The sequence below is a fragment of the Maylandia zebra genome, linkage group LG23 (genome assembly GCF_041146795.1).
Source record: "Maylandia zebra isolate NMK-2024a linkage group LG23, Mzebra_GT3a, whole genome shotgun sequence".
Classification (NCBI taxonomy): domain Eukaryota; kingdom Metazoa; phylum Chordata; class Actinopteri; order Cichliformes; family Cichlidae; genus Maylandia; species Maylandia zebra.
The window spans coordinates 11,333,469-11,352,234 of NC_135188.1; the positions used below are offsets into that span (position 1 = coordinate 11,333,469).

Consider the following 18,766-nt stretch of genomic DNA (forward strand, 5'->3'; position numbering starts at 1 on the left):
GGCTGGACTGGGACAAAAAAATCGTCCTGGGCATTTTGACTAGAGACTGGCCCACCATTATAGGAAAAATCATAAAGCCTTTGAATGAAAACAAACGCTGTTGTTATAGTGATGTACACTGTTTTGATGGTATATATGCATCAATCTATCAATCGTTTGTTGTAAGATTCAGATAATTATTTTTTAAAAGCTAGACATTTTAAATGAGAATAAGAAAGAAAAGTATTTCTTTGTGCCCACCTCTCCCTGTTAATGCCCTACCTGGCCCACCTGGCAACACTTTGCTAGACCCGCCCCTGCACAGTTACCAGCTGTCAGCTACCTAAAAAAGGATCCTGGGGTTATTTGTCTCTCAGAAACAGTTCATAACTTCCCTTCAACTCATTCATGTCACCTAAAAGGTTAACCTGTTTCTCCATCACCTGTTCAGCTCTGATGATCCAGTAAGGACATCTCCTGGTTTCATCTTCATGTTTCCCTCTCACCAGATAACCAAACCATATCATGACCAGCAGCTTTTTTGCAGCTGTGGCTCCAGCAAACATCAGCTGATACTAGAAATTAATATTAAATAAATTCTAACAATAGCTGATCAAGCTTAAACGTGCTGCTGTTGTTTAGCGCAACATCCGCTGGTTTCCTCTTTCGGCGCAAAGTGAGCGATAAACTCCGTGATAGCCACCACACGAAGTAACGAGTAACGACCCTATCTAAATCCCAGTAACAAGTAATGCGTTCCTAGTTTTGGCATAATAACTAGTTACCGTGCTCGTTACCACAATAATAACGTAGTTACTGTAACGCGTTACTTAATAACGCGTTAGTCCCAACACTGATATTGTGTATTTTGTTGTATAGTTATTTTATTTTCAACTTTAATTTATATATTTTATCTTATTCTTTCCCAGTTTAATTTACCCTTCATTCTAATTTGTGTTGTACAGTTATTTCCTTTTTAACCTTAATTTATATTTTATTCCTTCCTAGTTAAATTTACCCTTTTTAATTTTTCATATTTATTTCCTATCTTATTCATAGCCTTTTCCTTTTTTGTTTTCCTTAGGTCACGAGCAGTTGTCCAAGCATTTCACTACATATCGTACTGTGTATGACTGTGTACGTGACAAATAAAATTTGAATTTGAATTTGATTTGAATTTAGCAGGTGGAATTTTTCTTTTCTGAGGATGGCTTCTTTTACCTGTCACTACAGATGGTCTGTTTGTGTTTTGATTGAGAGCCTTTTTCGGGGCAGCTGAAGAGAAGTCTGTCTTATGGCCAACCTCTGACTGTATCATGGTCATATTGCCCAGCAAAACCCAGTATGCGTATGCAGGTTCATCTGTAACCGTCCTTGTGCCACGGATCAACACTGTTGCTTCTACATTAAACAGAAGAGGGGTGACATGGCTGCAGGCATCCGCGACTCCGGGCACACAGGTGCAGTGGGCGGTTTCAACCTTCCCTGTGATGCTCACAATGACCCATGCCTGCAATGCTGGTTCATTCAGTGCCGTGCACCTGAAACACACACAAAGTTAATTTAAAGACAATACATGTAATTTTAAAAAAATCTTTTTATGTATTTGTTAAGAAATATATTCTAAAACACTTCTTCAGTAAAGACTCAGAGAAGAGAAACACACAGAACTTCTTGCTAGCAAGGGCAGCCTCCAGACTGAGAGACTCGCGCTGAGAAACTGCCCCGGTCTTTTATTTATACTTCAGTGGGTGCTTGTGTGTGTGTGTGTGTGTGTGTGTGGGGTCAGAGTGTGACCCCATAAAGACTTCCCTAAACCTGCTGGTCTCGAAGTCCAGCAGTTCATCAAACCAAAAGGCACTTAGACTAAAACAGATATAGCTACGTTAATCCTACCGTAAAACAATAAGACAAGGTACGACCTCTCCCATGCTCCTAGGATGTGGGGGTGAACACCCTAGAATGTTACAGACCTCCTAGGATGAGACATTCTTTCAATATGCCACCAACCATATACTTCTACACACAAATAATTACATGCAGCATTCTACCATATGCAAACTTATATCATTAAAAGATTATACTGACTACTAAGTACAATTTTCCTATTAACAGTATCCATCTATAGAATGTTGCATGTTATATTCTAAATCTGCCTGTTTTGTTTTTGTTTTTTTAATCTGCCAGCAAAAAATGAACCTAAATTATGTAATGCAAGGATGTAATCACTTTCAAGAGGGAGAAAGCATAAAGTTCGACTTTAAGTGACAAATATGAATCACTTAATATGATAAGGAGATTCTGCAGGTCATTAATCAATGTATAAAACAAAAAAAGAATGTATTTTAGTGACACAGGACATAAACACGGAAGCAAGATGTATAATTAGGATTATTTATAATAAATATGAATTAATGATTGCAATTTCTTTAACCATAGAGAATGACTAAATGCTTCAGGACAATGTCACATCAATGCACTGAACTCACTATGTTATCCATCTAACAGAGCCTCCACATGTTCTCACTGTAATTTCCCCCTCATTAATGAATTGATGCTTGCACTAATCTGAAAATACGGGGGAAATTAAATGCATTTTACTTGCAGTACTCAAGCTGACTTACCTTTGTTTGAATGACGGCGTATTGACTAAATCCTCCTTCTCTGGTGCTGTTTTGTAGCAGTGTATACACCTGAGACTGTCACCTGTCTGTCTGTCCTGCACTTTCTCTCTGTTTCTTTCTCTCTGATTGTGGAATAAAAGTATGAACATGTATTTATAAGTTACACTTGTGTTTGAATCCTGCAGCTTATCACACATTTGATTTCCATGTGTGACAACAGCAAGTGTCCCGAGTGAGGACAGACTGAGGGACCCACTGCTGCACATCATCTGTGAGGCTTTGCACCCCTGATGATCCACCAGGACAAACTCAGCAGTGTGTGAGGAAGAGGAGGAGGAAGAGCCCGCAGCAGCTGACAGATGAAGAGAATAGACAGACTGTTCCCTGTTTGTGAAGGACTGCTAGAAAAGTTTAAACTAACTGTCTGTCCTGAATCAATCTTATTAGGCAATGTTCCCATAATTTTATCATTCAAGTGTTTTCAGTGTGGGAGAAAGTACTCAGGGCTCTGAATTGGGATACAGCCTGCTTGCTTTGATTCGTGGCCTGCCATGTACAGATCATTAAAAAAGCTGATGTATAAAATCACATATAAAAGCAAGTGGAAACCTACAACAGCGCAAGTTATTAGTAAGTTACTACATCTTTCTTCAAAAATAGATAAACAGACCAAATTTATTCTCCACATGAGATGGTATTATAGTCCGTGTGCAGATGGGTGACTGCACTCCAGAGGAGATCCTACCTTTTATACAAACTGCTGTATACATTCTTTATTGTGCTGGTCTGTAAAATCTATATAAAACACAAACCTGACTTCAGTCTTTCTTTCCCTGCTTTGTCTCAGTCTGGCGTGAACAAGCAGATGCAATCAAGTTTTAATTCACTGCACAGTCTCAGTGTTTCTGGCCACCATCCATTAAGCTGTGCTTGCATGAAGCTCACCATGTTTATTAACCGAGGCGATTGATTGAGAGATCATTTATTTCAAGCATATACGTACATACATACAAAATAGAGCATATATACGAAAAGGAAAATACTGTCCTGTAGTACAACCAGTGTTCAAAAAGCAGTGGGAAGAAGTAACACACGTGTTACCACCGCCTTCACATATTCATAGCTCAGTCATGTAATTGTGCAGCTGCTTCCAAATGTTGTATAACCATGAGAATTTATTACATTGGACTGCATGAAAACCATACCTTTATACATTGATTTAAATTTCTGCATATATTTGTCTTGTCAATTAATTTTAAATTTAAATGTAAAAATTCTTTTCAATAAAGACACTAATGTGTTTGTCTTATAGAGGTTTAAGTTGCAGAGAAATGCCGTTACTGTTTGTTCAACTATTGCAGGACAACCACTGTTTAAGTGAAAAGATAAATGTTATGACATTAAATTTTAATGCACATGTGGTAAAACATATTTTTGTTGTAAATCTACACCAACTACCGAGTGAAAGGGTTTTCTGTACTCATTCATGTGCTTTCTATTATTTTATGCATCGCCTTTCTATGGCCACATAAGCCTCTAATTATGGAGGTTTTTAATCCAAGTTTTTACCCATTATAATTATTTAATTACCCTTTTCAGTAAATGAATCATTTAAAGTCCAGTTTGTTTCTCAGTTTCGTGTATCTGGTTTAGTCACACATGTGGAAATGTTCTTGCGTCTCTCATTATTTTTGTAATAATCAGGAAGTGCAGATTACTGTCACCATTTCCTCTGTCTGATGTGAATCTGCAGTTTATCACCGGAAGGTTTCTCTCGCTGTTTGAGCTGTTTTTTTCTTTTTAAGTAAAAGGACACATACATTACACAATTTGATGACCACAGTTGAGTCCATGTTGATTTTTAAATGCACCTCATGTTGTTTGAAGATTGAAGGATTCCAGCGATTACTATTTTCATTGTTGACAGTTAGTTTCCTGATCAGTTGAGCTTTGTTTTGTGTTTAACTTAATAAACAATGACAAAAAAATGCTTGGAACCAAAGCCTCTGTAATGTTCTCCAGCCGTCTAAAACCCAAAAATATTCCCTTTGCTGTAATCTGTGGAAAATCACATATCTGACAAACTATCAAATGTTCTGTTCATCAGAACAGCTGATTTAATTTCTGTTAATTACCATGTATTATTAGACTAATCAGCATCTCTAACACAAATATGATGTTCCTTAGAAACAGGAATGATGGTTACTGTATCGGTTGTCGGAGAATGTAACTTTCCCTTATGTTCTTTGATGGAGTCTCTGTGGTCAGGTATCTTAGTATAACCCTGAATTGTTGAGCCATCTGGGTTTGGTCTGTTGGCGGATATCACCCCATATGCCTTTCCATCTTCACAGACTAATGGACCACCAGTGTCTCCCTGGAAGTATTCAGTATTTACACAGTATTTAGTGATTGCTTTGGAAGAGAATTTCCGTTGTTGACCAAAGTTTTTTTCTCGATGTTAGTGTACAAAAATACACTTACCTGACCAGGTTCTCTCTCACCCTCAGAGCAGTACTTGTTTGTGTTAGCACACAGCTCATTGTCAGTCAGGGTCACATTTACTTCCAGGAGTTTGACAGACATATATTTGCTGTTTTCTGTGCTTCCCCAACCAGAAATGACACATGCTTTTGGCAGAGATCCATCATCACGGTCAGCAAGAGCGATGGGTTTCACTTTGTCGTTCAACTTTGCCTTGGTGCTCAACTTAAGGAAGAGAGAGAGAAAACCCTTTAAAAGATATTAGCACTGTTAACTACAGTCTGTTTTAGTGCTGTATTCAGTTGGGCTCAATTTCAGTAAATCGAAGAGGGAAAAAAGTAAAATAAAAATCAGTATGTACAGGATTTCAGTACAACTTGAATGAACAGAGCAACAGCCAAAAAAAAAGAGAAAAAAATTTGGAAATTCTGAAAAAAAGACTAAATTAGAGCAATATGGTGAACTTCAAAAGTACAATCATATTTGTTATATATATACATACCTTAAGAAGCATCATATCATTTTTAAAATTAACTGGATCGTAGCCTTTCATTGGAAATGCATTTCTCCCAGGCACATTAACATGCTGTACACCATTCTGATCATGATAATTATGAAGTCCCAGAAAAACTTTGTAGGACCTAAAAAAAAAAAAAAAAAAAAGTGTATTATTTGTTTGATAAAAATAATGAGTTTTTGGTCTTGTGTTCACAAGATAAAATATTTTTGGGTCATTTTATCTAATAACCATGAAGCTGCATAAAAACAGATTTCCTCCTCTCAATATGTGACTTGACTTTAATCTTGAGATTACAGATTCCACAGGAGGCCCCTAAACACTAAACAGGTAAAAAAAAAAAAAAAAACATAACAGTGTGTTAGACTCACTCGGCTTGGCAGTGTGCAGCAGTCATCACAAAATCCTCATTGAGAAGGAAGCCAGCACAGTGGGCTCTTTGACCACCTGCGCTGTTCATCTGCAAAAGCACCATGTAAGGTCTGCTGTGAGGCACAGCCTCGTGACCCCCAATGATCGCATGGCCTGAGACAAAAGTGAAATAAAGTATATACATACAAAATCAAATGTGTGCGTAAAATATGTAAAGATCTTTACCTTGTTGATGAAAGCTCAGTACCAGTGTCAGTAATGTCAGTTTATAGTAAATAATCATGGTGCGATCACAGTCGAGAGTTCAGCTGAGATACTGAAGAGAAATAATAATCTCTGATCATTTTCACCCTGAAATGTTTCCTATATATTTGTGCTATTTGCATACGCATGCTCAGTGATGTGGCTTTGAACCACATTCTTAAGGAAGGTAAATATCGCCTTACTATTTTACATGAAAAATGTCTAAAAATATGATCCTGTGAACTCATTAACGTCACTCCTAAGTCCATTGAGTTTGCACCAAATTGTTTTTATGGTAAATTAAATTTCATTTTAAACAATAAAATGTTAAAATGAATTTAAATTCCGTTTAAATTCCAGGATTCAATAAAGCATCACCATCTGACAAATTCAAGCCTTAATTTATTTTGATAATATTTTGACTCTTGCGGGATTCCAACTAACGTGTGCTGTCATGAGCACCTTTCTCTATAGCGACCAGAAAAACAGTTTACATGTAAAAACAAAGAGAGTAAATCACACCTCATAAACAAGTACAAAGAAATTCAGGAAGATCTTGATGCACGTGACGGGACCGAACTGAACTGGAAACAGACAAACAGAATCAAAAATGACAAAGACGATGAACTGGAGGAAACTCAGGACTTAAATACTCAGGATGATGATGATGATTATAAACAAAGGTCAGGAGAAAAAAGGAGAGCCTGTATTAAGCTTCAAGCCCACAAAAGGCCAGAACATCTAATAATAACAATTAATGGAAATAATGTGTCCCTCTCAGTGACTGTGAGGACTGCTGCTGGCTGAATGACTGTGATTGTTTACACCTGTGTTTGCCGAGTGTCTCGGACAATTTGCGGTTTGATTGTTATTTATACTCATTTTAGGGTTTTTATTACTGTATTCTTCTTTTTTTATTTTTTTTTTATTTTTTTTACTGATTATTACACTACAGAATACAATAATCAATCAAGAATATTTTGTTTCAGCCTGTGTGTTTCTGTAGATACTTTGAGAAATCACAATTAAACCTTCTTGAATTTTAAATCTTCAATAAGGCAGAGACAGCAATAAGACTGAGAATTGCAAATACAGGAGAGAGAGAGTCGACATTACCGCTGACGGCCAACAGAGAAGAGAGCGTGCAGTAATGCAGAGAGTAGGCAAAGGACAGGAGAAAGAAGGGAAAACCTGTGTCAAGGATCAATGTAGTTTGCAGAGGTCAGAAAAGAGAAAAGCGAGAACCTCTATGCTGGAGCTTGGAAAGAAAAGCGTCTGGACTTCTTTAAGTTGCTTGAAGACATTTCACCTCTCATTGAGAAGCTTCCTCAGTTCTTCAGTTCTAGCTGAAGAACTGAGGAAGCTTCTCGGATGAGAGGACGAGGGGTGAAATGTCTTCAAGCAACTTAAAGAAGTCCAGATGCTTTTCTTTCCAAGCTCCTTAGACTACAATGAGCTGGATGACTGAGAACCTTCACAGACTCTGTACTTTTTCCCTTTTACGTGAACAAAGTACTTCTACTTTTACTGTAGTATTTTTTAACACTAGTATCTGTACTTTTTCTTAAGTACAGAATGTCTGTACATGTTAACTCGCCCAGTGTCTGCAGTAAACAGCAATGTCTTCAACATTCCTGTGGTGTAGAGAGATAACTTAGATAACTTATGGTGCTCAGCTCAGCCAACGTATTGACAGTTAACCACGTCACACAGTGAACAAGCCTTTTAATCATTTTGTTGTTATTATATTGAAATCTTTACTAAAAGCAACAAACTCAGCTGATTTCAGAATGCTTATGTCAATGTAGAAAAAACAATGAGACTTAGCATTTTTAGCAGATACAGTTTTGACTTGCTATACTGCCACGAAGAGAGCATGGGAACCTTTTGATTAGAGTGCACCCAGCTGCTGCTAACTACGATAAACCCTCGACCTCTGATATAATTTCTCTTTGTGGTTCCTTATCTTCTCTTGCATGTCACTAGTGTACTCGAGCCAGCTTCAGTGAAGCACCTCTGCAAACATCCCTGCACTGAAGAGCATAACACCAGGAAGCCTTTGTTACACTGATCCACTGTTTATCACAGCAGTTTTACAGAAAACCAGGTTTTCTGTAGATATTTGTAAAAATATTACATTCCCACTAAACACTGGACGTCGGGTAGACGTGCAGATCATGTCTGTCTTGAGTCTGTTGGTCTCAAAACTTGAACTTTGGACTGGGTAATATTTTTGGACGTCATGTGGACATCTATGACAGGTGCAGGAAATGTACATGATTAATACATTTGTTTATTTACAAACATTGATTGATTCGTTGGTAATTTATTTCAACATGTGAACAATATAAAAGTACATTTAGAAAAGAAAAGAAGAGAGAAAAAAATACTATACAAATTACATACAAAAAACCCCCCCAAAAAACCAACCCGTTCTGATTAATTTACATGTTGAAAGGGAGTGGGAAGAAGTAAACACTTATTTAATCCCACCCCTTTGCCATAAATTATCAGTTAATATTTAGTCAGCTTCCTTACTGATATAATTTGTAATAAAAATAGTGAACAGATTTCTGATATATTATATACTATAATATCACATCATGAGTTTTATGTTTGTTTGTTTGTTTTTAAATAGAGACATTCACTTAATTTAAATATTTTCCTTTAACATTAACATTGTTGTTATAAATATGATATATATGAATACAGATATTTATAAACAAACCTGATTTATTATGTGTTAGCCTGCTGAGCACTCTGCACACCTTCACACATATCTGTTTCTGTCCTCCACCCTCTGGAAACACGGGACTACAGAGCCTCTAGAAGCAGTATAAAATCAACATCTATAATGAGTTGGAGTTTGACTCTGAAAAGACGTGAACAATGACCATATTTGGACTATAAATAGCCCGTGCATGGAGGCCCTAATGATGTCAACACTAGAAGTTTAATAGGCGATGAAATAAAGATGACGTCTATGTCGGCTCATGGTTGGATGACCAAATTGTGGACCTAGTTTGGATGTCCAGAATTGGTTAGGGCCTTTGCACAAAAAGAAGTGCTCATTAGTCCATCTGGAGTCATATATGTCAGCCTGTACAGAATTTCCATAACCTGTATGGACTTTTTCATCGATTTTTATTACTTTTGGATTATTATAAATTTTTGGGGGCTCTATGTGTGTGTGTGTGTGTGTGTGTGTGTGTGTGTGTGTGTGTGTGTGTGTGTGTGTGTGTGTGAATCTGAGTCGCAACAGAGATGATCAGAAATGACAGAGTCAGATTGTGCAAAGTACGTGACTGAAGCAAGGAATTTATTTATATCGCACTTTCAGAACAACTCCCAGCTGAAGACAAAGTGCTGTACACTTGACCTGCCAAATATGATACATTGAATAAGTAAAAAAAATTAATACAAAAATAGAAATACTTCAGTATTACTGTAGTAATACAAGCAGTACAAATGTAAGAATGCAAAGTTATCCGTGGCTTATTGCTGAGTCTTTTTTTTTAATGGTGTGTTATAAAAAAGTGAACATTTTCCATTATTCTTTAGACTCTGTTCAATTTAAATTGAAAAAGTAAATACAAACAGTCACAAAGAAGTCATTATACAAATGATTCTAATTAATGCTGAACAGAGAAATGTATAAACAGGTACGAAAGGTTTATTTTTAGACAATATGAGATAAAACAACGTTAGAGGATCTTATTTTCTCATTAGATTGAAGAATCTCTTTAATACATATGAAGACGGAACAATAATGACATAAAATATTAAATTCACTGAACAAAATTCAGATTTCAGACGTCTGCAGATATGAAATCAGTTGTAAAGCCCCAGAACTATCCAAAAAAGTAATGCAGCAAGAGATTATTAATTTAATTGTTAGTAAACCTGAGAATCAATGCTTTATTTTAGATTATAGATTTTTTCTTAATTTTGCATTAAGACGTGGTACTTCTTAGATTGTTCTCATTTCTGCAACTTCCACATTAACTGACTAATCAGCAGGTCTAATACAAACATGATGCTGTGTTTCAGTGGATTCAGGAATTTTAGTGAATCTAATGATGTCTGGGCCACCTGAGTGTGGAGTAACTGCACTGGATATCACACCGTATGCCTTTCCATCTTCACAGACCAATGGACCAGCCAGAGAGTATACATGATTTTGGCAAAGTACCATCATCATGACTCGCCAGAGGAATAGGCTTCACATTCTCACTGAACTTTGCCTTGGAGCTCAACTGGAGGAAAAAACAAACAAATAAAATAAAATTAAAAATGTAAACTGAACTTTTTTTTTCAAACTCGAATTCAAGGGAGCATTTAAAAATAATAATGTGGGACTCAATATTTTCATTATATTGTACTTTCTGTGCAGGGATACTCTTACCTTCAGAAGCATTACATCATTTTTTAAAGAGGTTTGGTTGAAGTTTTTATGTGGAAATGGTTGTTCCGCAGATATGCGCTGTATTTCGCTATTACTATTCACATTGTGAACTCCTAGTAAGGCAGTGTAAGACCTGAAATGACACAAAATTATGTGAAATAATCATCTAAGAATACAATGATTAGTGTTTCTGTGAGAATGTAGAACTCGTGCACCTACAGAGACTATTTATTCATGTATTTAAACTTTCAGTGCATCAGTCTAAAAAAACATCATAGAAAAATATGAAGTTACTTAAACTCACTCGGCTTGGCAGTGTGCAGCAGTCATCACAAAATCCTCATTGAGAAGGAAGCCAGCACAGTGGGCTCTTTGACCACCTGCGCTGTTCATCTGCAAAAGCACCATGTAAGGTCTGCTGTGAGGCACAGCCTCGTGACCTCCAATGATCGCATGACCTGAGACAAAAGTGAAATAAAGTATATACATACAAAATCAAATGTGTGCGTAAAATATGTAAAGATCTTTACCTTGTTGATGAAAGCTCAGTACCAGTGTCAGTAATGTCAGTTTATAGTAAATAATCATGGTGCGATCACAGTCGAGAGTTCAGCTGAGATACTGAAGAGAAATAATAATCTCTGATCATTTTCACCCTGAAATGTTTCCTATATATTTGTGCTATTTGCATACGCATGCTCAGTGATGTGGCTTTGAACCACATTCTTAAGGAAGGTAAATATCGCCTTACTATTTTACATGAAAAATGTCTAAAAATATGATCCTGTGAACTCATTAACGTCACTCCTAAGTCCATTGAGTTTGCACCAAATTGTTTTTATGGTTAATTAAATTTCATTTTAAACAATAAAATGTTAAAATGAATTTAAATTCCGTTTAAATTCCAGGATTCAATAAAGCATCACCATCTGACAAATTCAAGCCTTAATTTATTTTGATAATATTTTGACTCTTGCGGGATTCCAACTAACGTGTGCTGTCATGAGCACCTTTCTCTATAGCGACCAGAAAAACAGTTTACATGTAAAAACAAAGAGAGTAAATCATACCTCATAAACAAGTACAAAGAAATTCAGGAAGATCTTGATGCACGTGACGGGACCGAACTGAACTGGAAACAGACAAACAGAATCAAAAATGACAAAGACGATGAACTGGAGGAAACTCAGGACTTAAATACTCAGGATGATGATGATGATTATAAACAAAGGTCAGGAGAAAAAAGGAGAGCCTGTATTAAGCTTCAAGCCCACAGAAGGCCAGGACATCTAATAATAACAATTAATGGAAATAATGTGTCCCTCTCAGTGACTGTGAGGACTGCTGCTGGCTGAATGACTGTGATTGTTTACACCTGTGTTTGCCGAGTGTCTCGGACAATTTGCGGTTTGATTGTTATTTATACTCATTTTAGGGTTTTTATTACTGTATTCTTCTTTTTTTTTTTTTTTTTTTTTTTTTTACTGATTATTACACTACAGAATACAATAATCAATCAAGAATATTTTGTTTCAGCCTGTGTGTTTCTGTAGATACTTTGAGAAATCACAATTAAACCTTCTTGAATTTTAAATCTTCAATAAGGCAGAGACAGCAATAAGACTGAGAATTGCAAATACAGGAGAGAGAGAGTCGACATTACCGCTGACGGCCAACAGAGAAGAGAGCGTGCAGTAATGCAGAGAGTAGGCAAAGGACAGGAGAAAGAAGGGAAAACCTGTGTCAAGGATCAATGTCGTTTGCAGAGGTCAGAAAAGAGAAAAGCGAGAACGTCTATGCTGGAGCTTGGAAAGAAAAGCGTCTGGACTTCTTTAAGTTGCTTGAAGACATTTCACCTCTCATTGAGAAGCTTCCTCAGTTCTTCAGTTCTAGCTGAAGAACTGAGGAAGCTTCTCGGATGAGAGGACGAGAGGTGAAATGTCTTCAAGCAACTTAAAGAAGTCCAGACGCTTTTCTTTCCAAGCTCCTTTGACTACAATGAGCTGGATGACTGAGAACCTTCACAGACTCTGTACTTTTTCCCTTTTACGTGAACAAAGTACTTCTACTTTTACTGTAGTATTTTTTAACACTAGTATCTGTACTTTTTCTTAAGTACAGAATGTCTGTACATGTTAACTCGCCTAGTGTCTGCAGTAAACAGCAATGTCTTCAACATTCCTGTGGTGTAGCGAGATAACTTAGATAACTTATGGTGCTCAGCTCAGCCAACGTATTGACAGTTAACCACGTCACACAGTGAACAAGCCTTTTAATCATTTTGTTGTTATTATATTGAAATCTTTACTAAAAGCAACAAACTCGGCTGATTTCAGAATGCTTATGTCAATGTAGAAAAAACAATGAGACTTAGCATTTTTAGCAGATACAGTTTTGACTTGCTATACTGCCACGAAGAGAGCATGGGAACCTTTTGATGAGAGTGCACCCAGCTGCTGCTAACTAAGATAAGCCCTCGACCTCTGACATCTGATATAATTTCTCTTTGTGGTTCCTTATCTTCTCTTGCATGTCACTAGTGTACTCGAGCCAGCTTCAGTGAAGCACCTCTGCAAACATCCCTGCACTGAAGAGCATAACACCAGGAAGCCTTTGTTACACTGATCCACTGTTTATCACAGCAGTTTTACAGAAAACCATGTCTTCTGTAGATATTTGTAAAAATATTACATTCCCACTAAACACTGGACGTCGGGTAGACGTGCAGATCATGTCTGTCTTGAGTCTGTTGGTCTTAAAACTTGAAATTTGGACTGGGTAATATTTTTGGATGTCATGTGGACATCTATGACAGGTGCAGGAAATGTACATGATTAATACATTTGTTTATTTACAAACATTGATTGATTGATTGGTAATTTATTTCAACATGTGAACAATATACAAGTACATTTAGAAAAGAAAATAAGAGAGAAAAAAATACTATACAAATTACATACAAAAACCCCCCCAAAAAACCCCGTTCTGATTAATTTACATGTTGAAAGGGAGTGGGAAGAAGTAAACACTTATTTAATCCCACCCCTTTGCCATAAATTATCAGTTAATATTTAGTCAGCTTCCTTACTGATATAATTTGTAATAAAAATAGTGAACAGATTACTGATATATTATATACTATAATATCACATCATGAGTTTTTTGTTTGTTTTTAAATAGAGACATTCACTTAATTTAAATATTTTCCTTTAACATTAACATTGTTGTTATCAATATGATATATATGAATACAGATATTTATAAACAAACCTGATTTATTATGTGTTAGCCTGCTGAGCACTCTGCACACCTTCACACATAACTGTTTCTGTCCTCCACCCTCTGGAAACACGGGACTACAGAGCCTCTAGAAGCAGTATAAAATCAACATCTATAATGAGTTGGAGTTTGACACTGAAAAGACGTGAACAATGACCATATTTGGACTATAAATAGCCCGTGCATGGAGGCCCTAATGATGTCAACACTAGAAGTTTAATAGGCGATGAAATAAAGATGACGTCTATGTCGGCTCATGGTTGGATGACCAAATTGTGGACCTAGTTTGGATGTCCAGAATTGGTTAGGGCCTTTGCACAAAAAGAAGTGCTCATTAGTCCATCTGGAGTCATATATGTCAGCCTGTACAGAATTTCCATAACCTGTATGGACTTTTTCATCTATTTTTATTACTTTTGGATTATTATAAATTTTTGGGGGCTCTATGTGTGTGTGTGTGTGTGTGTGTGTGTGTGTGTGTGTGTGTGTGTGTGTGTGTGTGTGTGTGTGTGTGTGTGTGTGAATCTGAGTCGCAACAGAGATGATCAGAAATGACAGAGTCAGATTGTGCAAAGTACGTGACTGAAGCAAGGAATTTATTTATATCGCACTTTCAGAACAACTCCCAGCTGAAGACAAAGTGCTGTACACTTGACCTGCCAAAAATGATACATTGAATAAGTAAAAAAAATTAAGATAAAGGTTTCTTTTTAGACAATATGAGATAAAACAACGTTAGAGGATCTTATTTTCTCATTAGATTGAAGAATCTCTTTAATACATATGAAGACGGAACAATAATGACATATAATATTAAATCTACTGAACAAAATTCAGATTTCAGACGTCTGCAGATATGAAATCAGTTGTAAAGGTAACATTTAAAAAACAAAGCCCCAGAACTATCCAAAAACTGTAGAAAGTAATGGAACAAGAGATTATTAATTTAATTGTTAGTAAACCTGAGAATCAATGCTTTATTTTAGATTATAGATTTTTTCTTAATTTTGCATTAAGACGTGGTACTTCTTAGATTGTTCTCATTTCTGCAACTTCCACATTAACTGACTAATCAGCAGGTCTAATACAAACATGATGCTGTGTTTCAGTGGATTCAGGAATTTTAGTGAATCTAATGATGTCTGGGCCACCTGAGTGTGGAGTAACTGCACTGGATATCACACCGTATGCCTTTCCATCTTCACAGACCAATGGACCAGCCAGAGAGTATACATGATTTTGGCAAAGTACCATCATCATGACTCGCCAGAGGAATAGGCTTCACATTCTCACTGAACTTTGCCTTGGAGCTCAACTGGAGGAAAAAACAAACAAATAAAATAAAATTAAAAATGTAAACTGAACTTTTTTTTTCAAACTCGAATTCAAGGGAGCATTTAAAAATAATAATGTGGGACTCAATATTTTCATTATATTGTACTTTCTGTGCAGGGATACTCTTACCTTCAGAAGCATTACATCATTTTTTAAAGAGGTTTGGTTGAAGTTTTTATGTGGAAATGGTTGTTCCACAGATATGCGCTGTATTTCGCTATTACTATTCACATTGTGAACTCCTAGTAAGGCAGTGTAAGACCTGAAATGACACAAAATTATGTGAAATAATCATCTAAGAATACAATGATTAGTGTTTCTGTGAGAATGTAGAACTCGTGCACCTACAGAGACTATTTATTCATGTATTTAAACTTTCAGTGCATCAGTCTAAAAAAACATCATAGAAAAATCTGAAGTTACTTAAACTCACTCGGCTTGGCAGTGTGCAGCAGTCATCACAAAATCCTCATTGAGAAGGAAGCCAGCACAGTGGGCTCTTTGACCACCTGCGCTGTTCATCTGCAAAAGCACCATGTAAGGTCTGCTGTGAGGCACAGCCTCGTGACCTCCAATGATCGCATGGCCTGAGACAAAAGTGAAATAAAGTATATACATACAAAATCAAATGTGTGCGTAAAATATGTAAAGATCTTTACCTTGTTGATGAAAGCTCAGTACCAGTGTCAGTAATGTCAGTTTATAGTAAATAATCATGGTGCGATCACAGTCGAGAGTTCAGCTGAGATACTGAAGAGAAATAATAATCTCTGATCATTTTCACCCTGAAATGTTTCCTATATATTTGTGCTATTTGCATACGCATGCTCAGTGATGTGGCTTTGAACCACATTCTTAAGGAAGGTAAATATCCCCTTACTATTTTACATGAAAAATGTCTAAAAATATGATCCTGTGAACTCATTAACGTCACTCCTAAGTCCATTGAGTTTGCACCAAATTGTTTTTATGGTTAATTAAATTTCATTTTAAACAATAAAATGTTAAAATGAATTTAAATTCAGTTTAAATTCCAGGATTCAATAAAGCATCACCATCTGACAAATTCAAGCCTTAATTTATTTTGATAATATTTTGACTCTTGCGGGATTCCAACTAATGTGTGCTGTCATGAGCACCTTTCTCTATAGCGACCAGAAAAACAGTTTACATGTAAAAACAAACTGAGAGTAAATCACACCTCATAAACAAGTACAAAGAAATTCAGGAAGATCTTGATGCACGTGACGGGACCGAACTGAACTGGAAACAGACAAACAGAATCAAAAATGACAAAGACGATGAACTGGAGGAAACTCAGGACTTAAATACTCAGGATGATGATGATGATGATTATAAACAAAGGTCAGGAGAAAAAAGGAGAGCCTGTATTAAGCTTCAAGCCCACAAAAGGCCAGAACATCTAATAATAACAATTAATGGAAATAATGTGTCCCTCTCAGTGACTGTGAGGACTGCTGCTGGCTGAATGACTGTGATTGTTTACACCTGTGTTTGCCGAGTGTCTCGGACAATTTGCGGTTTGATTGTTATTTATACTCATTTTAGGGTTTTTATTACTGTATTCTTCTTTTTTTATTTTTTTTTTATTTTTTTTACTGATTATTACACTACAGAATACAATAATCAATCAAGAATATTTTGTTTCAGCCTGTGTGTTTCTGTAGATACTTTGAGAAATCACAATGAAATCTTCTTGAATTTTAAATCTTCAATAAGGCAGAGACAGCAATAAGACTGAGAATTGCAAATACAGGAGAGAGAGAGTCGACATTACCGCTGACGGCCAACAGAGAAGAGAGCGTGCAGTAATGCAGAGAGTAGGCAAAGGACAGGAGAAAGAAGGGAAAACCTGTGTCAAGGATCAATGTAGTTTGCAGAGGTCAGAAAAGAGAAAAGCGAGAACCTCTATGCCTTTACTTTTTCACTTTTACTTAAATAAAGTATAATAAGTACGTCTACTTTTACTGTAGTATTTTTTAACACTAGTATCTGTACTTTTTCTTAAGTACAGAATGTCTGTACATGTTAACTCGCCCAGTGTCTGTCTTCAACATTCCTGTGGTGTAGAGAGATAACTTAGATAACTTATGGTGCTCAGCTCAGCCAACGTATTGACAGTTAACCACGTCACACAGTGAACAAGCCTTTTAATCATTTTGTTGTTATTATATTGAAATCTTTACTAAAAGCAACAAACTCAGCTGATTTCAGAATGCTTATGTCAATGTAGAAAAAACAATGAGACTTAGCATTTTTAGCAGATACAGTTTTGACTTGCTATACTGCCACGAAGAGAGCATGGGAACCTTTTGATGAGAGTGCACCCAGCTGCTGCTAACTACGATAAACCCTCGACCTCTGATATAATTTCTCTTTGTGGTTCCTTATCTTCTCTTGCATGTCACTAGTGTACTCGAGCCAGCTTCAGTGAAGCACCTCTGCAAACATCCCTGCACTGAAGAGCATAACACCAGGAAGCCTTTGTTACACTGATCCACTGTTTATCACAGCAGTTTTACAGAAAACCAGGTTTTCTGTAGATATTTGTAAAAATATTACATTCCCACTAAACACTGGACGTCGGGTAGACGTGCAGATCATGTCTGTCTTGAGTCTGTTGGTCTCAAAACTTGAACTTTGGACTGAGTAATATTTTTGGACGTCATGTGGACATCTATGACAGGTGCAGGAAATGTACATGATTAATACATTTGTTTATTTACAAACATTGATTGATTGGTTGGTAATTTATTTCAACATGTGAACAATATACAAGTACATTTAGAAAAGAAAAGAAGAGAGAAAAAAAAATACTATACAAATTACATACAAAAAAACCCAAAAAAAAAAAAACCCGTTCTGATTAATTTACATGTTGAAAGGGAGTGGGAAGAAGTAAACACTTATTTAATCCCACCCCTTTGCCATAAATTATCAGTTAATATTTAGTCAGCTTCCTTACTGATATAATTTGTAATAAAAATAGTGAACAGATTTCTGATATACTATATACTATAATATCACATCATGAGTTTTTTGTTTGTTTGTTTGTTTTTAAATAGAGACATTCACTTAATTTAAATATTTTCCTTTAACATTAACATTGTTGTTATAAATATGATATATATGAATACAGATATTTATAAACAAACCTGATTTATTATGTGTTAGCCTGCTGAGCACTCTGCACACCTTCACACATATCTGTTTCTGTCCTCCACCCTCTGGAAACACGGGACTACAGAGCCTCTAGAAGCAGTATAAAATCAACATCTATAATGAGTTGGAGTTTGACTCTGAAAAGACGTGAACAATGACCATATTTGGACTATAAATAGCCCGTGCATGGAGGCCCTAATGATGTCAACACTAGAAGTTTAATAGGCGATGAAATAAAGATGACGTCTATGTCGGCTCATGGTTGGATGACCAAATTGTGGACCTAGTTTGGATGTCCAGAATTGGTTAGGGCCTTTGCACAAAAAGAAGTGCTCATTAGTCCAT

At 36.3% G+C, this 18,766-nt stretch overlaps 1 protein-coding gene and 1 pseudogene across 1 annotated transcript; both read right to left on the minus strand.

The window, feature by feature from the left end:
• Positions 1-4,752: 4,752 nt before the first annotated feature.
• On the minus strand, positions 4,753-11,348 carry LOC101480778 (mast cell protease 2-like). The gene is made up of 5 exons (XM_076880110.1): positions 11,318-11,348; positions 10,929-11,082; positions 10,625-10,757; positions 5,088-5,312; positions 4,753-4,980 (listed from the first exon to the last, which is right to left on the minus strand). Exons 1-5 carry the CDS (start codon positions 11,346-11,348, stop codon positions 4,753-4,755), a joined length of 771 nt encoding a protein of 256 aa, XP_076736225.1.
• Positions 11,349-14,956: 3,608 nt separating this feature from the next.
• LOC143414975 (granzyme E-like) lies at positions 14,957-16,091 on the minus strand (annotated as a pseudogene).
• Between the last annotated feature and the right edge of the window lie 2,675 nt (positions 16,092-18,766).

What these genes read in the sequence shown, in the direction of transcription:
- LOC101480778 (XM_076880110.1), bottom strand. Translation starts at nt 11,348, where the DNA reads ATGTGGTTCAAAGCCACATCACTGAGCATGC. An exon ending in AGCCACATCACTGAGCATGC is followed by an intron (nt 11,083 to 11,317) that starts GTATGCAAATAG and finishes CTTTTGTCTCAG; the next exon opens with GTCATGCGATCATTGGAGGT. An exon ending in GCTGCACACTGCCAAGCCGA is followed by an intron (nt 10,758 to 10,928) that starts GTGAGTTTAAGT and finishes GTGTCATTTCAG; the next exon opens with GTCTTACACTGCCTTACTAG.